Genomic DNA, 24,772 nt, shown 5'->3' with positions numbered 1-24,772 from the left:
CAATTCTTTCTTATTTATTTTCTTCGAGATTATCCGGGAATCTGATAATAGGGAAATTAAAATATTAAGGTAAGTCCGGCGTATTCACGTTTTAGCAACTTTTTATTCTCCATCGAACGAGATCGATATCAGTGAAGACAATCAGGACAGTGCATTGTCAGATTTGTTTACAGACTGCTGAAGAGTAGCTGTAATAGCCGACTGTACGGACGTTGAATCTGTTATTGAAAGCAAACTGCGTTGGAATATGTGCCACTGGTCGTTTACAAACGAAAACATTTCTTCGCTTCAATTATAAATGAAGACTGACAAAGCTTTGAAACGACTGTCATTTTGGAAAAACTATTTTTGTCCGAAAATAATTCGTATTTACAAACCGGAGCGTGCCATCTCACGTGCTTATTTTGTGTGGAACCGCATGAATTAAGAGGGCTTAACACTCCTTTCATACGTTTCTTTTTGGATGTTTAGGATCAGGATCCCTGTTTGTTTCACTTCTTTTCAACCCACGCACGGCCGCTCCACCTGATTTTAAAAACTGAAAAAGGGGAGCCTTTACTTGTGCAAGAAAGCAGAGTCAATCCTGGCTTTGATTATTTACTAGGGGCATTAAATATAAATTAGTAAATTGGTTTAGAATGAGTTTTGATAAAACAATTCTTGTTTATCTTAATTGCAGCAAAGCTCGGTGACCTTTAATATTAAAATGAACGCTTGGCAATTCTGAAAGTTTGGGGCAAATTTTTGTTTAAATAATATTGGAGGTGTTGGTTTAATTTTTTCGCTTTGGAAAGTACGAGTGTGCCCTTTAGGCACACGGGGTAATTAATGCAGATTTGTCAAATTTGTCTTCGAATTTGCGAGGTACTAAAGGCTGGGAGAAAACGACACGCATTACGGTTTTCTGACCACTATTAATTAAAACTGGTTGTTTAGAACTCGGGGCAAACAGACGACGAAGACTATCTACATGTGGATCTAGTTTACATTCCAGTTCCAAAGTCGTTACCTTCTCAATTTATTCCAGTCGCCTAATCATTTATCAATTAAAATTTTTCCGTTGCGATTCGGCTCCGGTTTAATTTGCGTTGGGCCGTTTCGTTAAATTAGAGGGTCGGCAATTTGGCAAGAGTCGTAGTTTGCAGCAAGACTAGGCTTTCGGGGATAATTGCTCTCTTTCGTCGCATTTGTTTGCAAACTTGACCGCGAAAAAACAAAGAAGGTGGCCGCAAAGCCCATTGGTACTGGTTCTGTCCTGTGCTTTTTGCGGCGACAGTTGCTTGTTGACTGCGGCCGTCCTTGTCTCGCCCGGACTCCTCCGGTAAAAGCTTCTCCGTTTGGAAGCGAGCGCACGCAGCGCTGCCAACGGTCGCAACTTCAAATCCGTTGGCGCGCTCATTCCTCCGCACAACCTCGCGCAACAAGGATATAGTGTTGCCGGCCAGCGAGCGCATTTTTTCGAACGCTGTAAAGTTGCGAGATCTGTGTTTGTGTCGTTGGTGCTTTTGTTCTTTCTGATGTTCGATTATCGGAAAAAGGTGCCAGGATGGATTAAGTGGTGGCGGGTTTTGTCTCGTTGTGACTGCGATCAGCCCTCCGGATGAGGGTTTAAAGTGCGCGTGGTGTGTATTGGATTTTTTCTCTTATCTTCGCTCGACAACGAACTTTTAACGAATCATGGAAGTTGCAAAGACGGTTTTCCTGCTCCTCGTAGGCTTCCGTAAGTAGGCTTGGTTACGTTTTAACGAATCAACAATTCGTGTAAACTTCGCCAAACAGTTTAATGCGATTAGGGAGCGCGTCTTCGTGTTTGTGTGTCAAAACGAACTGCGGATTAAAACAGATTCGAATATCTACACCAATTAGCAAAAATTACGACTGCTCACCGCGGCTGTACAATTAAGTGATTAATTAGCGCGCCAACGGAAAAAATGTCTCGACGAGGGTGGAAATTTTAACGCGGCCTGACATATTGTTAATTCGTGTCATATTTGTCGAATAGAATTAGTTCGGTCCTCGCCCGGTCAATTGAATTTATTTATTTTACACGAGAGGTAATTCCGGGGTATGTTAAAAGGTGTCCCTTGGGCTTTTCCCAAACTAATTCAGGGCTTCGTTAAATTTAGAAATGAATTTACGGAAAATGGCACCGGAATTTCGATACATTTCTAAACTTTGCATCTGGTTATTTTCGATCATAAATTCAAGTGTAATTCACTAGTGGGGTTCTTGAATATTTTCAAATGGTACACATATTCGTAATTATTAGGTTTATAAATAACCCACAGTGTGTATCAATCAGCGACGCCCATTCCTTTTAAATTCTTACTCAACTTGAAAGTCTGAATTAATCTCAAGGCTCCGCTCTTTGTTTTAAACGCAACGATTTTCACGGAAAACCGTATAATGAAAAGAACGTTCGAATCCCTTGCGGGTGGCGGCTTTGAAGCGTTTTTCATTAATAAAAAATATGTAATGACATTTTTACATCGTCACGCATGTTTTCAAGTCGCCAGCATTTATTAATTAATCCTTGCGGAGATGCTTCGGATGTTTATCACCGGCATAATTAATTATTGGAACCGATAATACAAATTAATTGTGAAAAACGTCAATAAACAGGTTGCGAACCAGCGCAACAAACAGTAACTTCGCGTTTTTCGATTAATCAAACAGATTTTCCACTTGCGCGAGATTTTAATTTGTCAATGTAAATCGAAAAATATGTTTGCGTAAAGCGTTATTATTTATCAAACGTCAAACCGCGGCTCGCCCGACATTTTTTCCGCCGCATTTTACAAGATATGACAAGATGTGTGATGTTTGTGCGAATCCATTACATCTAATCCGGGGCGATGGGGCGTCGCTTCGATAAAGATGTTTAAAAAAGACGGAAATCCGCGAGGACAAAGTCAATTTTAATATTTTAAGCTTCGGGTAAAGTAGCCAATAAATATTTGCATCAGGACGGTGCGCCGCCACCCTCATTAAGGACCGGATTTGGCGGATTTTTGCGAGCCTGTTTTTATTGCTCGGAAGCACCTCTTGTTACCAGGGATGGTAGATTTCAGGATCGATAATTTCCTTGGATTAATTGGAGCACACTCGAATTGTCAATGGATTTTTGGGTATTATCTCTTGAAAATTTGGCTTTCACAAACTCATGCTTGATAAAACGGAATCGACATACGCAGATCGCACATTTTTTAATTTCCAATCGAAATGAACTCCGATTGCTTCGCCCAAAATAAACACACCCTTTCGGGATCAAAGATCGCTCCCATTAATAAATTGTTTGGAAGATACCGAAGATAAACGCATTTCCCAAGCATTTTTATCAAAGTTTATCTCGTTTCTGCCCCATTGAGAGAATTGCACATTTTTCAAAAAATTCGTTACTAACATTCCGGCACCATATGTTCAATTTGGTCCCGAAAAAAGCAAATAAATGTGCTCAGTTTTTGTTTCAGCTTTTGCGGTGTATGTGTGCATGTATTTATAAATGTTTTGCCTCGGACTAAACGCTCCGAGCTACTCGAAGAATTTGTCTAGCTCGCAGTCCCTGCATCGTAATCGTACATTATAAAGCATTGATAAATTGGGAGGGTAACGTCTGCTCCTGTGCACAGGCGTTCTCCCCTCGATAAGCTTTTGTGCCGTTACGGCAACACACCAAGAATTTAATTTCACAAATTTAACTTTCGTTTATTCTTACCGACATTTGTTGTGTGGGATAACAGAATGGAGTAATGTTTCATAAACTAACCCTTTCTAACGGAAAAATTACCTGACCCTTTCACCTTCCGTAGTTAATTACTGTTATTGTAACATGAATCTGAGAATGTCGGGGGTATTAAAGGATTTTATTAGCTTGTTGTGGTTTGCCTAGACTGGGAGATTAATGTCAGAGAAACCATCAAACTTAACATTTTTTGAGACGGGATTACTTGTGATGTTTCGTGCTTTTTCGAAGCTTTGGAATGTATTAAAAGTTTCTGTACACTCGTGCTAGATTTTTTCTCCAATGGGGTAAAACCATTAGTGCGTCATTTGTATTAATTATTTCCTCCCCTTCTTTGTTGTTTCTTGAGGTTAAGTATGTGCTTGACTAAAACAAATTTAATGGAATACAAATACAAAAGCAATTAAGAACAAATTGAGTTAGAAGTTCTAAACAATCACAAATGATTCAGTTTCTTTCCACGGTTTCGGTTATGACTCAGTCCTGCAAAATCGTAATGAGAAAATGTTTTTTAACTTGTACACACGTTACTATTATCTCAGGAAGTATTTTGAGATGTACCAGTAATTAGAGAGAAAGATGACTTAATTACACGGGAATTACTTTGAAAAAAGCGTTAATTGAATTAGAGTGGGCTGTTTTAATTAAAAGAAAAAGGAATGATTGAATCGTACACATATGGGTTTGAGGTGGCAATTAATTCCGCATCAGCGGCGTTATTGTGAAATTTCGTTTTAATTAAAATATGTGGAAATTGGTTAAAATTGCTGGGGCGAAAAAGCAATAAATCGTGACGATCATAGCATTGGCATATTGATTCGGGAGCCGGCATCTGCAAACGTTAAAAGTTGTGCTAATGGAGAAATATACTAGTAATCCGTATCGCAAATTCCTGGCTAATAATTGGGTTATGTGTGCGAAAGCAAGAGTGTACCGCTCGCATTTTAAGATGATTAAAAAGCCAACATTTATCAAAGGCGAGGGCAGCTTGGGAGCTTACTCCCATAATGAATACAAATGAGAATATGGCGACACAGAATATTGTGCAATACAAAGGCGGTTAACAACAATAAAATCCGCAAGTGTAACAATGTAAACGAGACCGCAGCCCTTTCAATAAATATGTCAAAGCGTCGAGTTTGACTTTTTCACAATCTCGCCATTGTCACGCCTGATAGATAAATCGGGCCAGATAGTGGGTGGCTTGTACATAATTATGAATGTGGTTGTTCGTTACATTTAATTGTGGGTTAAATCGATTTCCGCAATGTTTGCTGCACTAATTAACATTAATTTCATTTTGATGGATCGAATATTCACTAATTCATGATGGATAATCATCGAGTGAAACTGCGGTCTTTATCTTGTGAAAACGGGGCGTTTAATCCGTTCCGGGCCATGCATAAATAAATTTTCGTCAAGCGTTGTGCTCCATCCATCAAAGAAAAGCCTACGAGATGCATTCGGCATAATTTGAAGGAAAACAAGGAAGCGCCGTAAATCACCACGGCGCAACTTTCAGCTTGAAAATAATTGACGGGTAGTCCATGCCAGGACTCATTGTTGGATTCAGGCCTCAATTTACCTACTAGTTCGGCGGAATTTATTACTCAAAAACAATGCCATGATTTATGCGGCATCAGGCCGTGATTTATATAATGTATTGTTAATCGCTGTCAAAAAATTATGCAAAATAACCCGACACCGGATGATATTGTTTCCAAATATAACCGGAATTATCGATGAACTTCCCTCCGTGATTCGAATTTTTCCGGGCCAATCCGGAACTTCAATTATTATATTTTACATATTGTATCGCGGGGAATCCTACATTTCCGATAACAGCCTCCCATGATTGCTAAACAGTGGATTCGAGGGGAACCCGAACGTAATAAAGAAAATTGACTGCGCTCTTTCACCACAAATCGTCACACCGAATCAAAATGTTAATAAAATGTAATCGCTCGGGTTCTTCGCCACGCCGGATGCTGAGTTCTTCGACTTATCAGCTCTTATCACAGGAAAAACGGTGATAACAATACAGGTGTTCACACAACCTCACCGCAAACACACAGGAGATAAATCAATTAGCCGTTTAAGTTAGCAACGAAGTAATCAAAAAGTAAATAAAGTGCATCTGATTTAGGACACACCTTTCACGCGTGATTTGTGGTCGCAGTGGCGGATTTGGAGCAATAAATTATTATTTTCTTGACTTGCATTGTCTGGGAATTAAAAGCGTATCGCATTTTATGGTTGCGGCCGAATAAATAACGATTTGACGAAAAATCACACCCACATTTTGCTATTTTACTTCAACCCTAATTCACCACAATTGGTTTCTTTCCTCTAATTCGATTTGTTGGAACTGGCATCTATTATTTACATTATATAATTCTTACAAAGAATATCTACGAACTCGAATGTATTAGTCACGAGATATCCGTCTCAAACTTTGAAATACGGAAAATTGCATGTAAAAATTTTATTGTCTTTTCCCTTCTTTAAGCCAACTTTTATTCCAGAAATACACGTTTTATTGAAAATTTTGTATTTGTTCTCCACATAAACAACGAGGAAACGTGAAATAATGAGATCAAAGTTATTACAACTATTTCCGGAACTGAAATTTTTGCCGGCTTTGTTGCAGCGTTCCATGGCTCAGTTTGTTTTTTTAAATTCTTGTGGTGTGGGGTGTCACAGGATCGCTGCACAAAAATACGGCAACTTCATGAAATCCCAAATTCATTTGACGCTAATCAAATTAATTCCAAAAATACACGGCCCGCATTTGGTCCCCATTGACCTGATCAATTATTTCCGTATTTTGAGGGTAGCTTTAAACAAGTCACGTCTTTTGCACATCCATGCCATATTTTTATTTTCAGCGAACCTTTTCCCCCAATTCTCGCCGAAAAATCTTCCTACGAAATTAATTTACTAATTACCTGGTATTGTATGCAAATTACGAAGGTGGGCCCTCTAATGCGGTCCGTGCGTTTGACATGAACATAAACAGTGTCTTAGTGGACGAATTAATAGGCTTAGGGCGCCCAGTTTAACCCAAATCAACATTGGCTTCAATCTCAACTGCAGCAATTATTGGCTTTGTTTAATCGAGTCGAACAACACGCACCAGGGGGCGATTTATTCCCCAGATTTCGTGTTTTTTATGCGGGTGGCCATAAATGTCGCCGTCTTTCAATGAATCGTCTTTGTATGTAACAATAATTTCGTGGCCACAATGCGTACAAAGGCGGTTTGTAAACATAATTTGAATAATAATTTCTTCGTGAATGGGGAACCCGGCCTAGGTGTAATTTCTTTGCAAATGAATCGATTCGAGTTGCAGCGACATGTGTGGGATAATTGCCGTTTGAATCAGCTTTATTTGTTGAGCCCGTGCAGAAGAGCCACTTTCTTTGTGTTGACGTTGTTTTGATGTGCACCTTGAGTGTCCTAGACGATGTAAAAAGGAAATTATTGCGAGATTAGTTCCCGCGCCACATGCGGTGAAAATGAAAAAAGTTTTTATTGTGCGAAAACGCGAACTAATAGGCAATGCAAAGTTTAAATCAAGCATCGAAATTTATTTCTCCGTGCTCTTTTTAAACCCCCGATAAAATCCACGTTGTTCTCTTACAACGGTGATAAAAAAGCTCCTTTGATGATGTTAGTTCCAATCTGAACCCGAAGATCTTTAAAAGTTTTCTTTGATTTTGTTTTATTTGCAGAAGGGAAAATGCAGCCAGAATTTTAAACGCACTTGTGTATGTGACCGAATAAAACAAAATACTATAACCCTGTTATAAAAGAAATAAATTTTAACAAAGAAGATTTTCTTTCGTTTAGCGAAAAATTACAAATGTCAACCCAAAACAATCCTTTGCATGGAGCAAAATAAATTGGAATGCTGACGTCAATTAAACGAAATAATTCCGAGGCTTACGCCGAAATTGAATTTTTTTGCCAAAATCGTATAAAGTATTCAAATTTCACGTGCGACACCACCCTAACTAACCCCACGTTAATTGAAATAATGTCGAGTGAAATTATTTGTGAGGTTTCATTTTTATGCGTACACGTCGCATAAGCTCGGTCAACATTTACATTACGATACGATCTTCCGGAATGGCTTTGCATTGTGCATGAGATCTTCAAATTTTCAACGATCTGATGTCAATTATAGATATATTTCTAATGGCAACCGGAAACCCGGAGTCTACGTTTCAGCCCATTAAATATGCACACTACTTGCTAAATGACTCAACTGCATTACTACACTAATTACAGGCTGCGAGACCTACACGTGTCCTCAGTTCATCAGTACTTAATACAACTTCAATAGAACATGATTTCGGCTAAAATTTAAATGGCTTCGTGACTGCATGTGGGTCATTTGGAGAAATGAGAGGCTGAGACTAACGGTGATCGTTTATATGGTAATAAATTTATTGAATGCTAATTCATAGCTCGCCAACGGTTTCAAATTCATTGTTTAGTTTATTTCGTGATTATTTGCAGTTTCATGTACGTAGTAAAAATTGTGTGTTTAATTAGGTATGTGTGCTATGTAATGGAGTGATATCCTGATTGCAAATCGCGGATTTATTGGCAGAATCCTCTGCAAATTTCACAGCGCGTTTGGGTAATTCAATACATAAAAGTCAAATAAAACCCGGCAGAATCCTCGAAGAGTCTGTAACTTATCGGGTATCAGAATTCAAACAAGAGTAATTGTGTTATACGCGAGCGATCGTTTCAAGTTCGTAGTTAAATTAATAAATTGTGCACCGATATTGTTTGAATTTTCGAATGCTTGGACTTCTTGGGACGTCTTGCCGGCGGTTAGCAGGACCGCTACGTGACCCAAGAGTGGGACAGAATTTGGCCTCGTTTGCGCCAGCATCCGGCCGACGTGTTCTCACCTATGTTCCCATTTTCACCTCGAAATTACTCGGCGAAAAATTGAATCATTTTCTAATTAGGCGAGATTAAATCCCAGATTAACACGAAGACAATTTGATGTATAGCGCTTTGTCGAAATGGCACTCAAATGGATTATTGTAGTCACGTCTCGAGCTCGGAGGAATACCTCTCTGTGCAAATAGCAGGACGATTTTCACATTATTAAAGAGAGCCAAAAGAAAACATGAATGTGTAATGCGATAATGACACACCAGTAGCTGATACAGCTAATTGTGGGACTAATTAAGCACATAGTTTTGAAAAGTATGTAAATTGCTGCGTAATGACACTTTTAGTATCGTGGTAAAATCTCTCACAAACAATTCTGGTGCAATTACGCCAGGTAATTTGTTTCTCTATTAGGGTTTTTACATGACGAACGACAGAAATTTCGTCAATTTACTGTTATTAGCGTCTGAGTCTGCGGAGAATATGTGGCCGATTTAAGATCGATTTTACCGTTATTTAGCCTTAAGAACTCCGATATAGACGAAGTAAATCAAATGACTTTCTGAACCATGATGTGACACGGATTCAGTCTGCTGATGACTGTCATACATTATCGCCAGTATTAAATTTTTTATCGAAGACTTTTACTTTGTGTCAACCCCCATTACGCCTCATAAATAATAGCGATGATGCAATGGAAGACGACAATAGCGTCTTAAAAACCGGCTAAGATTAGTGCATAAAGGCAGCCTGTCACAGCTAATAATATAAAAGCTCCGACTATTAATCTATGCATTAAATACAGGGCCGGATTTTGGGACATGCCGACGTATTGCTCCTAATCGGCAGCTCGTGGACAAGTATTTTGTATGAAAATCTGCTTTTACAAGACACAAAGCTTCTTTTCATCATCCAATTTAACGTCGCAATTCACTCCCCTAAAAATCTTAATTCCGCCTTATATTTTTAGAAGCACGAAACATGGAACGTTTTAGTGCGAAACTAACCATATTTCATGTTTACAAATGAAAATAATCACTCGCCCGAGGTTTACACAAATTTACAAACCGTGTATTAATTTACATAGATTCGAAATATTTCAAACTATTGGTTTTTGTGTTCCACGGAGTTTAACCGCTTTCCAGTCTCAGATTTTTAACAACCCCTAATTGGACTCTGCGTGTTTCCAATCTCTGTTTCCGGGTTCTGATAAAATAAAATTGCAGTTTTTTCAAACTGGCGGTCGGAATATGACGAACCGTCGGGTGAGGAGGCGGTCAAGGTTACATTTCGAGCTGATTAATTATTACTACAAGATGCGGTTTTTCCAGATTGAGTCAGAAATCCAGATTTTGGAATAAATAACGCCGAACGAGCATCTTTCAACTGCACGTTATCACCGAGTTGTAAAATTTATTGCACCCAAAGGATGTGCTCTAATCTCGTTAGTTTGATTTTGTCTTTGGAATGGCCCTAGGTGTTAGTTCCGTGAGTTATAGGACATGTGTTCCTGCAATAATTTATTTAATTTGGTTTTTATTAAATGAGAATCTTGGGCCGTTCGTGTTGGGAACAATACAGTTCCGTTTCATTATGATCCGAGTGAGGCAATAACTTTCAACATCAGTCATAGAAGTGCATTATGTCTGTTATGCAAGCACGTGAGCGCATAGGATTTTTAATAGAATTTAACCAGTTCTAGTTGAAAGCACATTATAGGCATTACTAGAAACGATTTCCTTGTATAAATTCGACGTTAGATTGCATTATAAATGCAAATTCGGTCATGAAAACGTCGTTAGGGTTCGTTTGGGACAGAGATAGGCATCTTTTATTTTTGAATCGGCAATGGTTTTATTCGGGTGTAATTTGTCGCAGCGTGTGGATTTAATAAAGGTAGGTGAGTCGATGGAGGAGTCTCGTCCAGATTTTTCCCGATTGTGTGCAGCCGATTATGTAGAAATTCGAGTAGTAAATTTGAAAACCCATTCGGAATGGAAATCACAAACATCCTTATCGGTATATTTCGATTTAAAATCTAATTTTGACGGCCCCTATCTTGGCAGCCCCCGGCGAAATTTCTTCCCGTAAAAGAAAAAACTTTATTCTCCCCGACGTCCCGCGCTTGATTGCGACAAATCCTCTTGTTTACTGTAGTTCAACGTAACTACTGCAAGTTTCCGAAACAATTTAAGTTTTTAAAGTATGCAAATTGGTACGTCACTGACAGACATGCTCGTCGCGAGAAAAAACCAGATTACGTCGTTAGATGCCGACGTTTTAAGCACTTTCCAAATGCTAAATCTAATTAATGTGAATTGCCAATTTTATTGCTTGCACAAGCCAAGACGGCATTGCATGTCATCATTAGACCACTTACGGGGGAAATTCAAGCATCAAAGCGCTGCAGCTCATATCCAATTAGGAATAATTCGCGAATTTTCGAGTTTGTAGCGACTTTTCTCCGCCACTGCAGCGAGCTAATTTATTTCGAGATCACAAAACAGAGGAAGTCACTGCTTTCTTCAAACTCAACACTGACTCATCGCACAATTGACGCAAACACCGCGATCAAAGAGTGAAATTTGGCCCCGAAAGTCGAAACTTCCAGCCATTGTCCCAAGTCTGATAGGAATAGTTAGATTTGAGATGATGAAATTCGCAGTCTAGGGCGTAATGAAGTGCAACATTGCTGGAGTTTTGGCAAGTCGATCAAGATCGGAGTCGAGCACTTCTCAAAGTTGAATCGGATTCAAAAGATGATTTATAACCTTGGCGAGAGCCCAAACATGACATCGATTAGGGACAAAGAAACAGTGCTGTTGTCGAAGCTGCATAACCGCAATCGGGAGTAATTTATGCATTCGATTTAGTTTCTTACACGTAAACTCCATTATTTCGTCCATCCACGTCTCTTTGGGCACTGTTTAGACACTTGATAAGTTCCGGTTTGTAACAAAGCTCCCCCGCATGCACGTCACTTCCCACACTATTGTACCGGACTCTTTAACACATTACCATTAGAACGCCGAGTCCCAGGGGAAACAGAAAGCTCATTTTATCCGCTACATATAACTATTCCATCATCACAAAGAAGGCCCGCGGATTGCACTTTTATCATATGTTTTTTCCGAGGGTGAGTCTTAGGGGATGTTCACACGACTCATTAGCTCCGTTCGGGAGAAAAACGGGGTATTAAAGTAGAAAAATCGCCTGCCACCGACTCACGTCTTCTTTCATAGTCGGCGAAAATTTCCAAATAGGTTATTTTGCGTGTCGATTAATAACAAGAACTTCAGGAGGGATTTCAACGAGATACAATATCCTGCCTCCTTAGCAGCTTCACACATTTTTTATGTGACATCAAACTTGGCTTTAATATCTTCGCCGAGGCGGGATTATTACAAAGGTGGAAATGAGATCTCCAATTGCGAATTAAATTGATTAAGATTAAATAAAAGAGTGGTTTTTTGTCAGAGGTAACTGCGAGGAGAATTCGCTCGAACCGGAGCTTTGCTCAAAGCAATTAATTGCAGTGAAAAGATTTCAGATTACGTTACTATCATTAGTTTATGAAGTCGTTACACGATTGCGACACTAGAATAGAAAATTCGACTCGTATAATCGTGTCGTTAGCGTTGCATTCGATTGAACTATATTTTAAAATAAAGGAGGGAAATTTTGCTACAGTTGTTAAATTTTATGAGCGTCGCCTGATTTATCGTAAGGTGTACTGTCTTGAAATTTATCATATGGGATACAGCAAGAATGTACAGATTATTGCGGAACATGAGAACATTTTTCACTCGCGATAATTTATTCACGATTATAAGATCGTGCGGTTTTGCAGAAGATTCGCGGAATCGCCCACTAGTGTGATTCAAAGATCTCAAATGACTAAGCATCTTGCGTTGCTTGCGGTTTTGTCACTGTTTCCTGTTCAATCTCAAAAATTGATCCATCCCTTAATTAAACCGACCTAATTCATGACAAGAAAATATTAATTGAACGTACAGGAAACGTCGGTGATAAATAATTTCCTTGTCTCTTTTTCATCTAAAACTTTGTTTTTGCCGGGTTATTCCCATCATTTATTATAATTAAGTGTAACTACGAGCAGTGGCGTTGTTAAAGAAAACAATAAACTTGGAAGTGGGATAAGTATGGGTAATTATGACTCGGATTGTAAGTTATAAGGGGGTGCAACTAAAAAGTGTGTGATCGTCGTTATGCACATCAGTCACGATTTTGTTCTATTTTCGGGGCGAAAACTTAAATGAAGGTAATTAAATACGTGTTTGGGTTTAATGCGTTTTTTCAATGTGGACATTTAGCGAGTCTGGAGGGCATATTTCGCGGTGTTAAAAGGCTTGAGTTTGCACTAGACGGAAGCGCAATTTTTCCGTAACGGTCTAACGGTGTTGTTTCTTTAAGTAAGTAGCGAATGCGACTATAAAATATCTCCGACAATCACCACACACGAGAGGCCGGCCCAGCGGAGAAAGAATCAACGTGAAAGTCAGCAATTTCTAAATCCCGATCTGCAGTAATACCCCGAGTTTATTACTGGAATAACGGTTTTTAGTTTAAATGGAAGCAACGTTAGAGTTAGTGAACAGAAGGTGGTTGCGGCCTTTTATCTCGATGCTTTCAATTTTGCCTGTCTATTGTTTGAGACTCATGTGAACTGTAATGTCCTTTTTCAAACTTTCTCGCATTGTGGCTACAGATTGCGAGATTAACTTTGCGTATTGAAACTGCTAAATTGTCGGGTCATTAAGCCACATTTTTGGTTCGAGGCGCGATACAGAGTTCTTGGGACTCATTTGATTTTATTGTTTTCCTGCAGAAATGAAAAAGCGAGACAATAATGGAATCGGTCTTTTCACTGTAGCAAACAATGTTGTGCCTGCGGAGACGTCATTACCGCGACAACTTCCGATCACAAAAACACTTTTTCAAAGCCCCACTTTAATTTACCTTCACATTTTTACATCCTTTCGATTTCGACGACATTTCATGCAACAATAAACTCACTTGGCATTTTCTAACTGGGCCCGTCTAGCTCTATCGACGGTTATTGGGCCGGCAATTAGCCAGTAAGTAATACAAATGACACGGTCCGTGAGTCCAGAGGTGAAATTAAAAACTACCAAACATAAATCATGCGATGGTTAAATCTGATTCTGACGCCATAAATTACCCTACTGACAGTTTTCCATTTCGTTAAGGGTTAATTAACCCGGGGCTAAGGTTAAAAAATCGTGATGGTGCCCGGCTGAATTCTCCGGGTTATGTTCGGACCCTCGAAAGATCACAGAACATTAAAAAAGGTGACCGGAATCCGCCCCATTCTCATGAGACCTTTACGTATGCGATTCGTTTTTACTTACACAAGACGTGGCCCATTTAAATCCCGGGAAGACGCAGAGGTGTTATTTTGTGGCCGTATTTTTGTACCTGTTCCAGGTAATGGAATTCCAGCCGATCATAACTTTTTGTGCTGGTTATTTATTTCCGAAGTTTTCTAATTAAGAAGTAAATGATTGGAGAGTTGTGCGGTTTCTCGAGTAACGAATTTCGGGATTAACACGGGAGATCTGTGATTCCAATTTCTCAAATTCTTGTTGGGAAGCTCCAGGAGGTGACTTCCCGCCGCTTCGGCCCCCGTCTCAGCACGAGTAGTCCGTTGTAATGAAGAACAAAGCCTCATCCATCTTGGTCGGGCGATAAGTATTTTTTAAGCGAGTGAATTGGTTGATTCGCTCGCTTCGGATGTGTGTGATAACGCCACAGATTCAATTATGCTCCGATAAATCAGCGTTATTACGTTTGCAGTTTCGAAAGTAGGAATAATTTCATTTGTTGAGTTTGAGATTCTTATATTGAGATAATTGCTGTCGACTTGAACGTATTGATGTGTTTCCTTGGGGGCGGAACGTTTGACAAATAACTTCCAAGTTATTGCGGAGCAATTTTGAAATTAGCGTTTTTGCGCAAATCTGATTGTTGGCAACGGTTTTAACTAAATTAGTATTTGGTTTAACTTTCTACTTGTTTCATTAAATCAAAGGGTAAGCACGGAGCGGGTTGCTAGATGTAAATGTTTGCTCAACAAAGCAAATTATACACGTTTTACGCTATTAATCTCAATGATTTTGTTCCAAGAGAGAGTCGGCCATGTACCAACTGTATCAGTTTGATTTTGTTAACATTCTCCGGAGTACCACACCCAAGAACCAGTCTAGAAGTTAATATAGACGGCAGGCGAATCAGCCTTCAGCTCGATATTAATTTCCTTTGACCTACCTTAGTAATTACACACCTCAGGAGTAGTTTCTTGTATGCTTCTGGTTGACTTGAAAGTCGAAGAAAAAACTATCCCAGTAATAGGACTGGTTATAATTTATAGCGCGAGACTAACTTTCTGATGGAGGTTTTTTCTTTAATTATTACACACCCTGACGTTGCCACCTCTTAAAAGGTAGCGAATTCTGGACGGGTTGTAATTATCAATTAGTAAATCATCTCCGAAAATAGGTTTACTCGTGTCCTGTGCTTTATAGCGCCCAATTTGCGTGCACACTTCACATAACTTATTGCCAGCCCTATGAATAATTAATCGGGAGATTAACGGCATAATTACCACATTTCACCACTATTTGGTTTGTAATTAGTTCAAAATTAATTTTTAATAAACAGCTCATACGCTAATCCAAACAATCTCGATTTTTCTGCTCGTAAAACCGTGTACATGTCATACTACGAACATGAGGGGAGGATTATGGAACAATGTTCATCAAAAATTCATACTTAAATATTGGCTAACTGGCCAAAGTCACGACACGGGAAAAAATTCCAGACTGGATAATCCAGTCCCGAGCCAACCCAATCGAAATGGAACGAAATTTATGGTTAAAGACAATTTTGTGAATGTTCTTTGTTGCTATAATTTATAATTCTTTGTCTCGTTTGTTTTCTGATTGATTATTTCCTCTTGGAGGAAATTGTAGGTTGCTTTTTGTTTGTTGCACAAGCCAAATCAGCCGTAGCAAATCTGATTGTTTACCAATATAATTACATGAAAAACTCCAACCGTAATTACAGAGCGATTTTTCTAGTATTTATGAAATTTGACAGAGACGTATCAGTTTTTTTGCTGTGGCAATTTTAAGCTGCAAAAGCCGAGTGATTAATAACCTTTTAAAAATAGTTTTGACAATAATTGATTGATCATGTTTCTTCGATTTATGATCGAGTAAAAGCTCTCGAGAGATAAACGGCGCTGAGAGCTTCACTAGCAAATTTTATTGCAAGCTAATTGACTTATTTCCACGATAAAAAACCGCCATCGTAAAAATAAAATAAGCTTTTATCGTTAACGTATAAAGCTATAAAGGTTATTGATAATAATGCGCGTAGCTTGATCCGTATTTTTCCGGTACCTACTCGTCTTTGAAATTATTGTGATAATTTCCGATAATACACTTTTAAATAGCAGGCTTAAACGTTGCGAGCGCGGTGGTTTATTCATTTTTGATTTTCCGGCTCACAATCTGCACCGAAAATTGTCGTTTTTTAGGTGCAGCTTGTACAAATGGCGCATAAATTTCTTCTTTAATAAAATTTAAAAGCGGATTTTTACAACGATTCGGAGTGTTTTACTTAACTAAGCTTCGGATAAGCATAAATTTGCGAGAGCTTTGCAATTTATTTTTCTTCGGTGTTTTCTACTTCTGGGAGTTGTTAATTAGGACATGATTCGGGGATTAATTTTTGATTTGGCAGAAGTTGAAGTTGCACGATACTTTATCCTAGTAAATCCGTTCTCCAGGAAAGTTTATTAGGAATTTCTAAGATCCTGTTTGTAACTGGACGTCTTATCCCCTGGAGACCGTAGGGTTTTCTCCTGGATACTTGTGAGTGGATTTATTTCAAGCAAAGGTTAAAACCAAAACATTCGAGCAAATCTGATGGGCGTGTTTGAAGAATTTTTTCGTAAATCAATCAAACCGGCAGTAAAATGAAAGTCGGATAGTTTCCATTAAAATAAAAGTGATATTTGGTTAATGGAGACTTAATGGACGATTAAATGCACAATAAAACGCTTGATGGTGAACAAGCCGAGTACGTTATCGACACTCCTTTTTGCCAGAGCTTTAGATGTGGTTATAATAGAGGGAAATTTCCAAATGGCGACCACGTCGTGCTTGCTTTTTTCCCTAGGCAAACAAAGAAATGCAAATTTCAAATTTCCATCAGAATTCCATACATGTCGAAAGAAATTTTTATGATACATGCGAAATATTATGGGACAGTTGAATGGAATGAAAGCCAGCGTCTGGCTTGTTTAAAAAATCGATGAAAAATTGCTTATTGGAGGTTTGATAGCCGTGACGTCACTCATTTATGGCCTGAATGACAGAATATGGCAACCGGTCGCTAAATAAATCTTCGAAGACACGACAGCAATAGATGCAAGAAACTTGTAACTCTGCCAAGAATTTTTCTTGTGTGACGTAATAAATCATTTCCCATGCGATATTAAAGAAACAATCGGCTCTGACTTGGCAATTTTAGCCCAATGACAATTTTAACAAATAAAAATATGTCCTGATATTGTATTTCGGTAATATGATGAGTTGGAATCGCCCGAAGCCGTCAGTAATATCTCAAGGGAAGATCTAAAGTTTCAATTGATGTGTGGCTTTAAAGAATGTGATTTTTGCAGATCCAACTCGATATTGTAATAAAATGAAAACAAACCGTGGAGCTCGACCAGATATTACGGAATCTTGTCTTGAACTTTTTCGTCATTTTGGAGCTTTGGTTGCTAACAAACACGAGAAAAATTATTAAGTCTGGCAGTGAGTAGCGTTTCCTGCCACCTGAATAAATTCGAGCGATCGTTTATAATGCGAGAGCAACAACAAACAAACCGTGAAAACGTGTATTTTTGGAATAATTTAACATTAATGTGCAAACTTTCCCATGATGAAGACCTAATCTGTAATCCCGATTTTGTGCTTTTTCTCTGAAACCTGGCAGGAGAATGCCCCTATCTAATCCATGAAATGAGTAAAGCAAACAGTCTTGATAGAAAAACGCCGAATACCTCACAGCGATTTAAAAAGGGCGAAAAAAACTCTAATTGCCATCTCGGCATAGAAACATGAAATCACGCGAGCGACCACAAAGCGCTCAGGTAATTACTTCAGGTGTTTGGATCACAAATCTGAACTGAATTCGCTGCAGGATGCAAAAGGTCCCGTCGTTTGAGAAATTGTGTTCGTTTTTCCTGCCACTCATATCCTAATGTCGCTATCTCGACAGCCAAATTAAAAAAGCTCAACATAATACAACTGTAAAACTAATTACAGTTTTGAAATGATGGAAAATGTGGCGTGCGTCGCACCCAACTTTAAATTGAGTCGAGATTGTGTGCACAAGAGCGAATTAAAAAAGGTGTTTGCAACTTTTATCACTTGACGCCATATTGATTTTGCAAGGATGTCACTGAGATAATTCAGTCTTCCGATCCGTCTTATCTATTCCAACGGTCGGTAATAGACTTAATGAAGCATCTGCCCAGTCCACCGCGTATTTGCGGCTTTATCCTGGGCAGTGCAGGAACAATGGCCGTGTAAAATTGAGCATAGGCTAGGAACGAAAAACGCAAGTCTCTCGGGAGCTCTTAGATCCAGTGTTGTTGACCTGGAGTCGCTACACCTATCTTGACCCTGCACCAGTGCCAGGTTGCCGTTTGCCAGTTGATCGCCCTTACGTAAAACATGTCATTGCCGAAGAGCTCCTCTCGGTTGCATGTCAACCAGAGGCGGCCAAATGGAAAGTCTCGCCTTGTTTTGTCGAAATGGTTGGCCCGTTGGTGGTAAAAACGACAGCAGGTGTATGGTTGACCTCGTCTGAAGCGGCAACGTTGCCTGAAAACCGGTTGGTTGGCGCTTTTCGAGTCGCGCGTCAGGCTTGTGTGCTCACCGAGCGTTGGAGTCTCCGCTTTGACGGTTGGAGAATAGAGATGAGGCGGCCCTCCCAGTTAACGACCAAAGACTCCACGCTATTATAGATGATCGGTTTCGGATTAAGGTTTTCCATTTGTGGAGGCAGCTCGTTAAGGAGCCATGCCGTAGCCATCGCTAGATCAAAGGCTGCGAACGGCGACATTTAGGTGTTTAGCAGAAAGCACACAAATGTCAAGGTGTATTATGCATTGTCTTTGTGTTGACACAGCAAAACGTTGTTGTGTTTATTCGGCTGTTCTGTGCATTTACACGGCGTAAAAGATTTCATTTCGCTATCGATCCGTACGCGATTATCGTGCTAAAAGCGACTGGAATCAAATTAAATTGATATGTTGAAGGTACTCGCTTCGTGACCTGCACTTAATTAAGTTCATTTCTCATAACTTTAAAACCATTGAAATTCATCCCGACGTCTGCTTATGCAATATACATGAAAAGCTATTGCCGTGTACGTAATTAGTTCCCTTTAAACTACTAATATCTTAATCCTGTTTCACAAAAATCTGCCCTAAATATAACCCACATTAATTGAAACTGTAACTCTGAATGTAGTCCATTTAGTCACAAAATTAACATTTCACCACAGGGTTTCGACCAAACAGAATGATACTGATGGGTTTTATAATCTCTGTCATTAGAAGGCACAAATTTGCTTTGTATGGATTTGAATTTAATTACTAGGCATCGGTTTGGCTCCACCGCACGCAATTACATTTAATGAATTGGAATAAGACAGTCAATATTGATATTTTTGCGCTCGGTTTAAATTAAGACGAGAAACATTGCCAAAAGTGACTGAAAGTTGGCCCGAAACAGTGGATTAGAGGCTGTTGATTTGCCCGCAATTCAATTTTTGGCATCAAATTTCTTGGCCCGCATGAGCGCTTCCGCGCATTTAATATCACCTCCACGTACGGCAAAGCATGGAATAAGTTTGGAATTTCAAGACGTAGACACGCACAAGGGATGAAAAGAATACATAATTGTTACCAACATGCCGAAGAATACTAATGCCTCCACCAGATTATAAATTTATTCAGCAACTTGTCACGTTTGATAGGGGTTCTTGAAATTCAACAGGTTGCCATCTTTGTTGCGCGTCGGAGGATTTTTTCCCTTAAACTTGTTAACTCGATTCGCAAATTGCTCGCGCAATTATATAATGGATGGGGATTTTTGCGAATTGGGAAACAAATCACGAGCGCCGTCTCGCTTCATAATTTCGTGATTTTAGTTAATGGAGGCTAATGCTAGCCTCACAAGGCGAGTGCTTAAAACAAACCCTTATGTGAATTATTTAGTATCCGGGGTATACAACCACGCAAATGGTAAATTAAAAACGTATCATGACCGACCCAATTTACGAAGATACAGGGATTTGTTTCGGCTCTTTTTAATATGCTAATATCTGGAGGTAAACATTGCCCTGGGGGTGGCGTAATTCGTGTATTTTATTCTAGAATGCAGTAAATTCACCCCCTACGAAATGATTAATGTGGGTGTGTACAGGCGATAAAGAAAAACGCTTGTACTGTGTGAATCGTTGGGAGCTGTTTCCAAATTACGCGATCTTATCGTTTGGTATTTTGTGATCAGTGATCGAGTATTAGTGGTGCAAAATTCAGGAAAAGAGCGTCGGGGCGGTTAGATATATCTCGTTAAACAGTGCCGAGGAGCACGCTACTTCGATAAAGTAGAATAAATACGAAATGGGTTGGAGGTAAAAAAAGTCACTTATGCATTTTTCTTGGCGCTTCTTGAGCTTATTGTGTTCGTTGCTGGCAGTTTTGATTAATTTGAGTTAGGCATGAAATTTAATTCCGGTCTGTGGGGAGTTTTCTTTCGTTTTTGGAATCTATACCGCGGAGAGTACGTGAATTAGATACCAAGCTGTTTGAAGATTACATTATATTTACTGAGGAATATTGTTGCGGCACGGAGGGTATAAAATATGGTTTTTGGGAGCGATAGTATAGGAGCGTTGCGTCGACACAAGATAAATATCTAAACAGATGTTGATAAAAATTTCCGTCTTAGCATATGCGCTGGAAGTGCGTCACGAATGATTTTTTGTGGGATCGGGAAAAATGGTGCAATAGACGCGGCGTCATCTTTAAGTAAAGCGGCTGTTTTTCCGCGAAATGCAAATTTTTCTGTCATATATAAATTTAATTTTTTGGCGAGAAAAATGGTTCTGCGGCGCACTTGGGAGTTGAAATTTTCAGGAGAATCGAGCGACTCGTCTTAGTTTCGTTATAAATACTGGAAGGATGATCGTGAATATTGAATATGACTATTTGAATACTTTGTGCCTGCAAAGTTTTGCGAAATAATTTATTATTAAGTTGAGGAGTTTTTATTGGGACAAGACGAAGTTGTTATCGAGTTGTAAAGTTTAGAGAGAAGCACTTGGCGAAAATTAAGTGCCATCGAACTTGGAGAAAATCCGTGATTCAGTTCGTGCTAGTTTTTCACTTCCTGTGTACTTTTGTTGGTTTTTCAGAAGCCTCATGATTGCAAATGGCTCATTCATATTTATACACGAAGAAAATCCAATGCATTCAGCTCCGGTGGAGCGTGAAATTCGTGTTGCCATTGCTCGATATAAGATTGATTTGTTTTTCAATCGTCACGTGTTGCTGATTAAGGTCCTCTTCGAAATAAGCCACTCGACCGCAAAATCAACGCGTGCTTTCGGTTTTTGTTCCAGGGGCTTCAGCCGTGAAAAATCGCCGACGACATTTTAAATTAAATTCATTTGTTTGTGATAACGTATAGGACGGATTTTTCACTTTGTTAACAAGACGTCCTGATTAATGCCTTTTCGCCCAAATAAAAAACCGAGCCAATCGTGGCATTTCTTGGCTTCGACGCGCAAAACCCGCTTTTCACTTTTTTCACTTTAACACATCCCATCAATCGTTGTTTCAATTTTTCAGAAATAACCTTGACGGACGAAATTAGGGACACCAGGGAAGGCCAAGACGTCACGCTGGAATGCCGATTTTCACCCCACAATTCCAGGGAGACCCTGACGTATTATTGGGCGAAAAACAACAAGCAGACGCACGATAATGTGGCCATAGGAAACGTTCCTCTGGATAACAACTACAAGTAAGATTTATTATTATTTTTACTTTTTTAGCCGCTCACTTAAGGTCGCTTTCGCCCTTTATCTCCTCTCCGGTAAATAACACGGGCTTTATCTTTTTCGAAATTCTTATCTACTTACCCTTCGAGACACAATTAGTTGTGTAACACTGACATGCTAAAAAATATCTCGGAACTTTATTATTGTTCGCGTAAATCCGGGGCTTTTGTTTATTTCTGAAACTGGAAAAGTGCAATTAAAGTAAACATCTACATGAAATGTTTTCTCAAATCCCCGATTTCATGTCAGTTGCGTTGGAAATACGAGCAGCCTGAAACTAATGCAGACAGTTTTCAAAGCTGCTTATGCATTCAATAAAAGTAATTTAAATTTATTAAACTTTCAGTAGTTATATCTAGAGAGAACATCTTTTGTTGGCCTTCGTCGAGGTCTTTGTCTACCTTATGAAGTAATTAAGTGTTGCAGGTATTACCTACAAGACAATAATAAGGATTACTTGGCTTTTACAAATTATTATAGAACCAAATCTGGGTTCAAACTTAATCAATTTGGGTCAAATTTTCTTCCTAGGGTATTGTTACACATAATTGGAGGAAGACGTGACCGTATTTAATTAATTTGCCTGGTAATGTAATTATGTTTGTAAATATTGCATACATGAATAATCTAACGGTCCCGAAACTGATAAAAGGAGTGTAAATAGGCACCTGAAAAACGCATTACACAACCAAGAAGCGAATTAATGAAGACCTATGCCCATTTGTTTTTCTTACGACCATATTATTCAAAAGAGAACATCTTTTCCGCTCCAGAAAGTAAAAGTTTGAGGAATAATCCCGAAGTTTCTTTTTTGGAGGTTTATTTAAGTAATACAGCGATAATGTAGTCGAAAACGTGGTATTTCTGCTCCGCGTAAATATTTTGCTTTAATGACATTGACTTTAACTTTGGCTAGCCTCGAGTCGTTTTAATTGTCTTGAAGCTGGCTGTATACATTACACACATCTGTTCAAAGTTATTGGTGATTTGTTTTAAAATGATTAAACGTCAGAGTTAACCATAACTTAAATATTGGTTTTGAGTAAACGTTTATCGAGGCAGAACGAAAACAATTCATTTAACTTTGTGCAAATATCTGGACAGGCAAACCAAACTGAATTATTATTACTAAAAATGCCTTGACCTATACGTGCATGCTTATGATACTTTTAAAAATGGAAATGTCAGATGCAAGTAATTGAGTGCAGTTGCTCTAGATAAATGCATGCCGGAAGCGTTTTTTTTATTTTTATCCTCCTTGAAAATATTAGGGAAATTAGGAATTTAGTTCACGCATCGTTGAAAAATTTACAATCCGCATTACTCCACATGTACCGTGTTTACATTTTCTATAGGCAAACAGTTTCTGATGTGGAGCGAAAATTCCCTAGATGCCTACCGTTTCTCTCACTCTGCTAATATAACACGGAGAAGTTAATTAAACGCTAAAGTTTTAAACGAAATATTTTGGACATCTGTTTTTTATTTCGTCGATCGTGTCAGTAAATGTCCGTTGACTGGTATATTTATAAATGACCTATTCTGCGACATTTGCCATTTACAATTGCAAAAAGGGTGGTAAATGGTAAATTTTAGTCAGTCATGTTTGGAAAGATATTCCGCGCGATAAAAAATTATGCATTCAGCTTGAATTCGTAGTGTGGCATTAATCTGGATTAGCTTTTAGCTGTTGGTGTTTATCGGAAGTTTACTCGAATTGTGGCATCATATTTTGCTGGTACAAAACATGCAAAAGGCATTATATCATGTAAGGCGTAAGGCTCGCCAGTGCACATTTACACGTAACGTTCCAACATTTTCCATGGGAATTATTAAGCTGGTAATTGCCCCAGTGTTTTAAGTTTAAATATGACAAATTATCTCCGGGATTATAATTAACAACACGCTTTTAATATTTAAATGTCAGCATAATATTTAAATTTTTGTGAGAGTAACGATCGCCCGCTTAATATAAATTTCGCAAAGTGGGAATGAGACAAGAGTCCAGATTTAACAATGGTTTCGAGAGGCAGAGCACTCGAAGAATGCCAACGTCTCGAAGCATTCGTTTTCAGTTTTCAGTCACAGGGGGTATTCAGGGCTTAAATCGACAGGCTCATGTTTAACGCGCACAATACACCTTTTATGGTGATTTTTATTAAAAATAACGCAAACTGAGGGTGTACGTTTTGTGCTCAACACATCTCACGTCTGGTATTGTGCCTGATGAATGGTGAGAAACGTGAGTTTCATACAATGCAACCGACACCGGAAACACGAAAGAAAGAAACATCAGCGTCGGCTCCGAACTCTTCAAATTAAATAAGCAAGACGGGAATTTCCAGATAAATTTCGTTTGCGTCTAATGTCTCCAATCACGGGTAAACGGCACCTCTACCTGCACAATCCAGCGGCGATGATAAATCAGCCCGGACTGCATGAATGGAAATTTATAAAATTTCACGCCGTTGTAAGCTTTTACACTAGGCAAGAGCTTAACGGCGTGTAAAAGCGCGAAATTAATGCGATGCGGACCCGATTCAGTGCCATCGACGCGGATTTCTTCACTTCAGGTGCCGATTTTTCTATGTACTGCTTTTCCGGCTGCAGCAAAACCACACAGTGAGTTGTGTCTGAAAATTTGGGCGAGACTTGTCCATCGATTTGGCTACAACGGATGGAGCTATTCGCACGAAACCCTAAATATATGGACTATTTGCCTAATCGAGGTCGAAGATAGGTCACTTGAAGTCAACGGGGAGGTTACGGCGAAACTTTTTCACCCCAGTCGATAAAACCCGAACGAGTCAAGAAGTTTACTTAAACACTGGCTGCAAATTCGGCACGTTGACGCAAAATTGCGTATAATACGTACTTTTTCCCAGTTTAAAGGCAGCGTTCCCGTCTTGTTCGAGTTAATAA

The 24,772-nt window shown here is 39.0% G+C and overlaps 1 protein-coding gene across 2 annotated transcripts in view; it reads left to right on the top strand.

Annotated features, from left to right (window-relative positions):
- Positions 1-1,377: 1,377 nt before the first annotated feature.
- ed (echinoid) overlaps positions 1,378-24,772 on the top strand; it is a 45,144-nt gene continuing 21,749 nt past the window's right edge. For both annotated transcript variants that reach the window (XM_008199135.3, XM_064355205.1), the window contains exons 1-2: positions 1,378-1,720; positions 21,639-21,813. In XM_008199135.3, the coding sequence (XP_008197357.1) occupies positions 1,678-1,720; positions 21,639-21,813 (218 nt within the window). In that variant the 5' untranslated portion in view covers positions 1,378-1,677. The remainder of the gene's footprint in view (positions 1,721-21,638; positions 21,814-24,772) is intronic.

Source organism: Tribolium castaneum, chromosome 2 (assembly GCF_031307605.1).
Source record: "Tribolium castaneum strain GA2 chromosome 2, icTriCast1.1, whole genome shotgun sequence".
In the NCBI taxonomy this organism is placed as follows: Eukaryota; Metazoa; Arthropoda; class Insecta; order Coleoptera; family Tenebrionidae; genus Tribolium; species Tribolium castaneum.
Note: the sequence above shows the minus strand (reverse complement) of the source record. Positions and strands in the feature narration are given on the sequence as shown.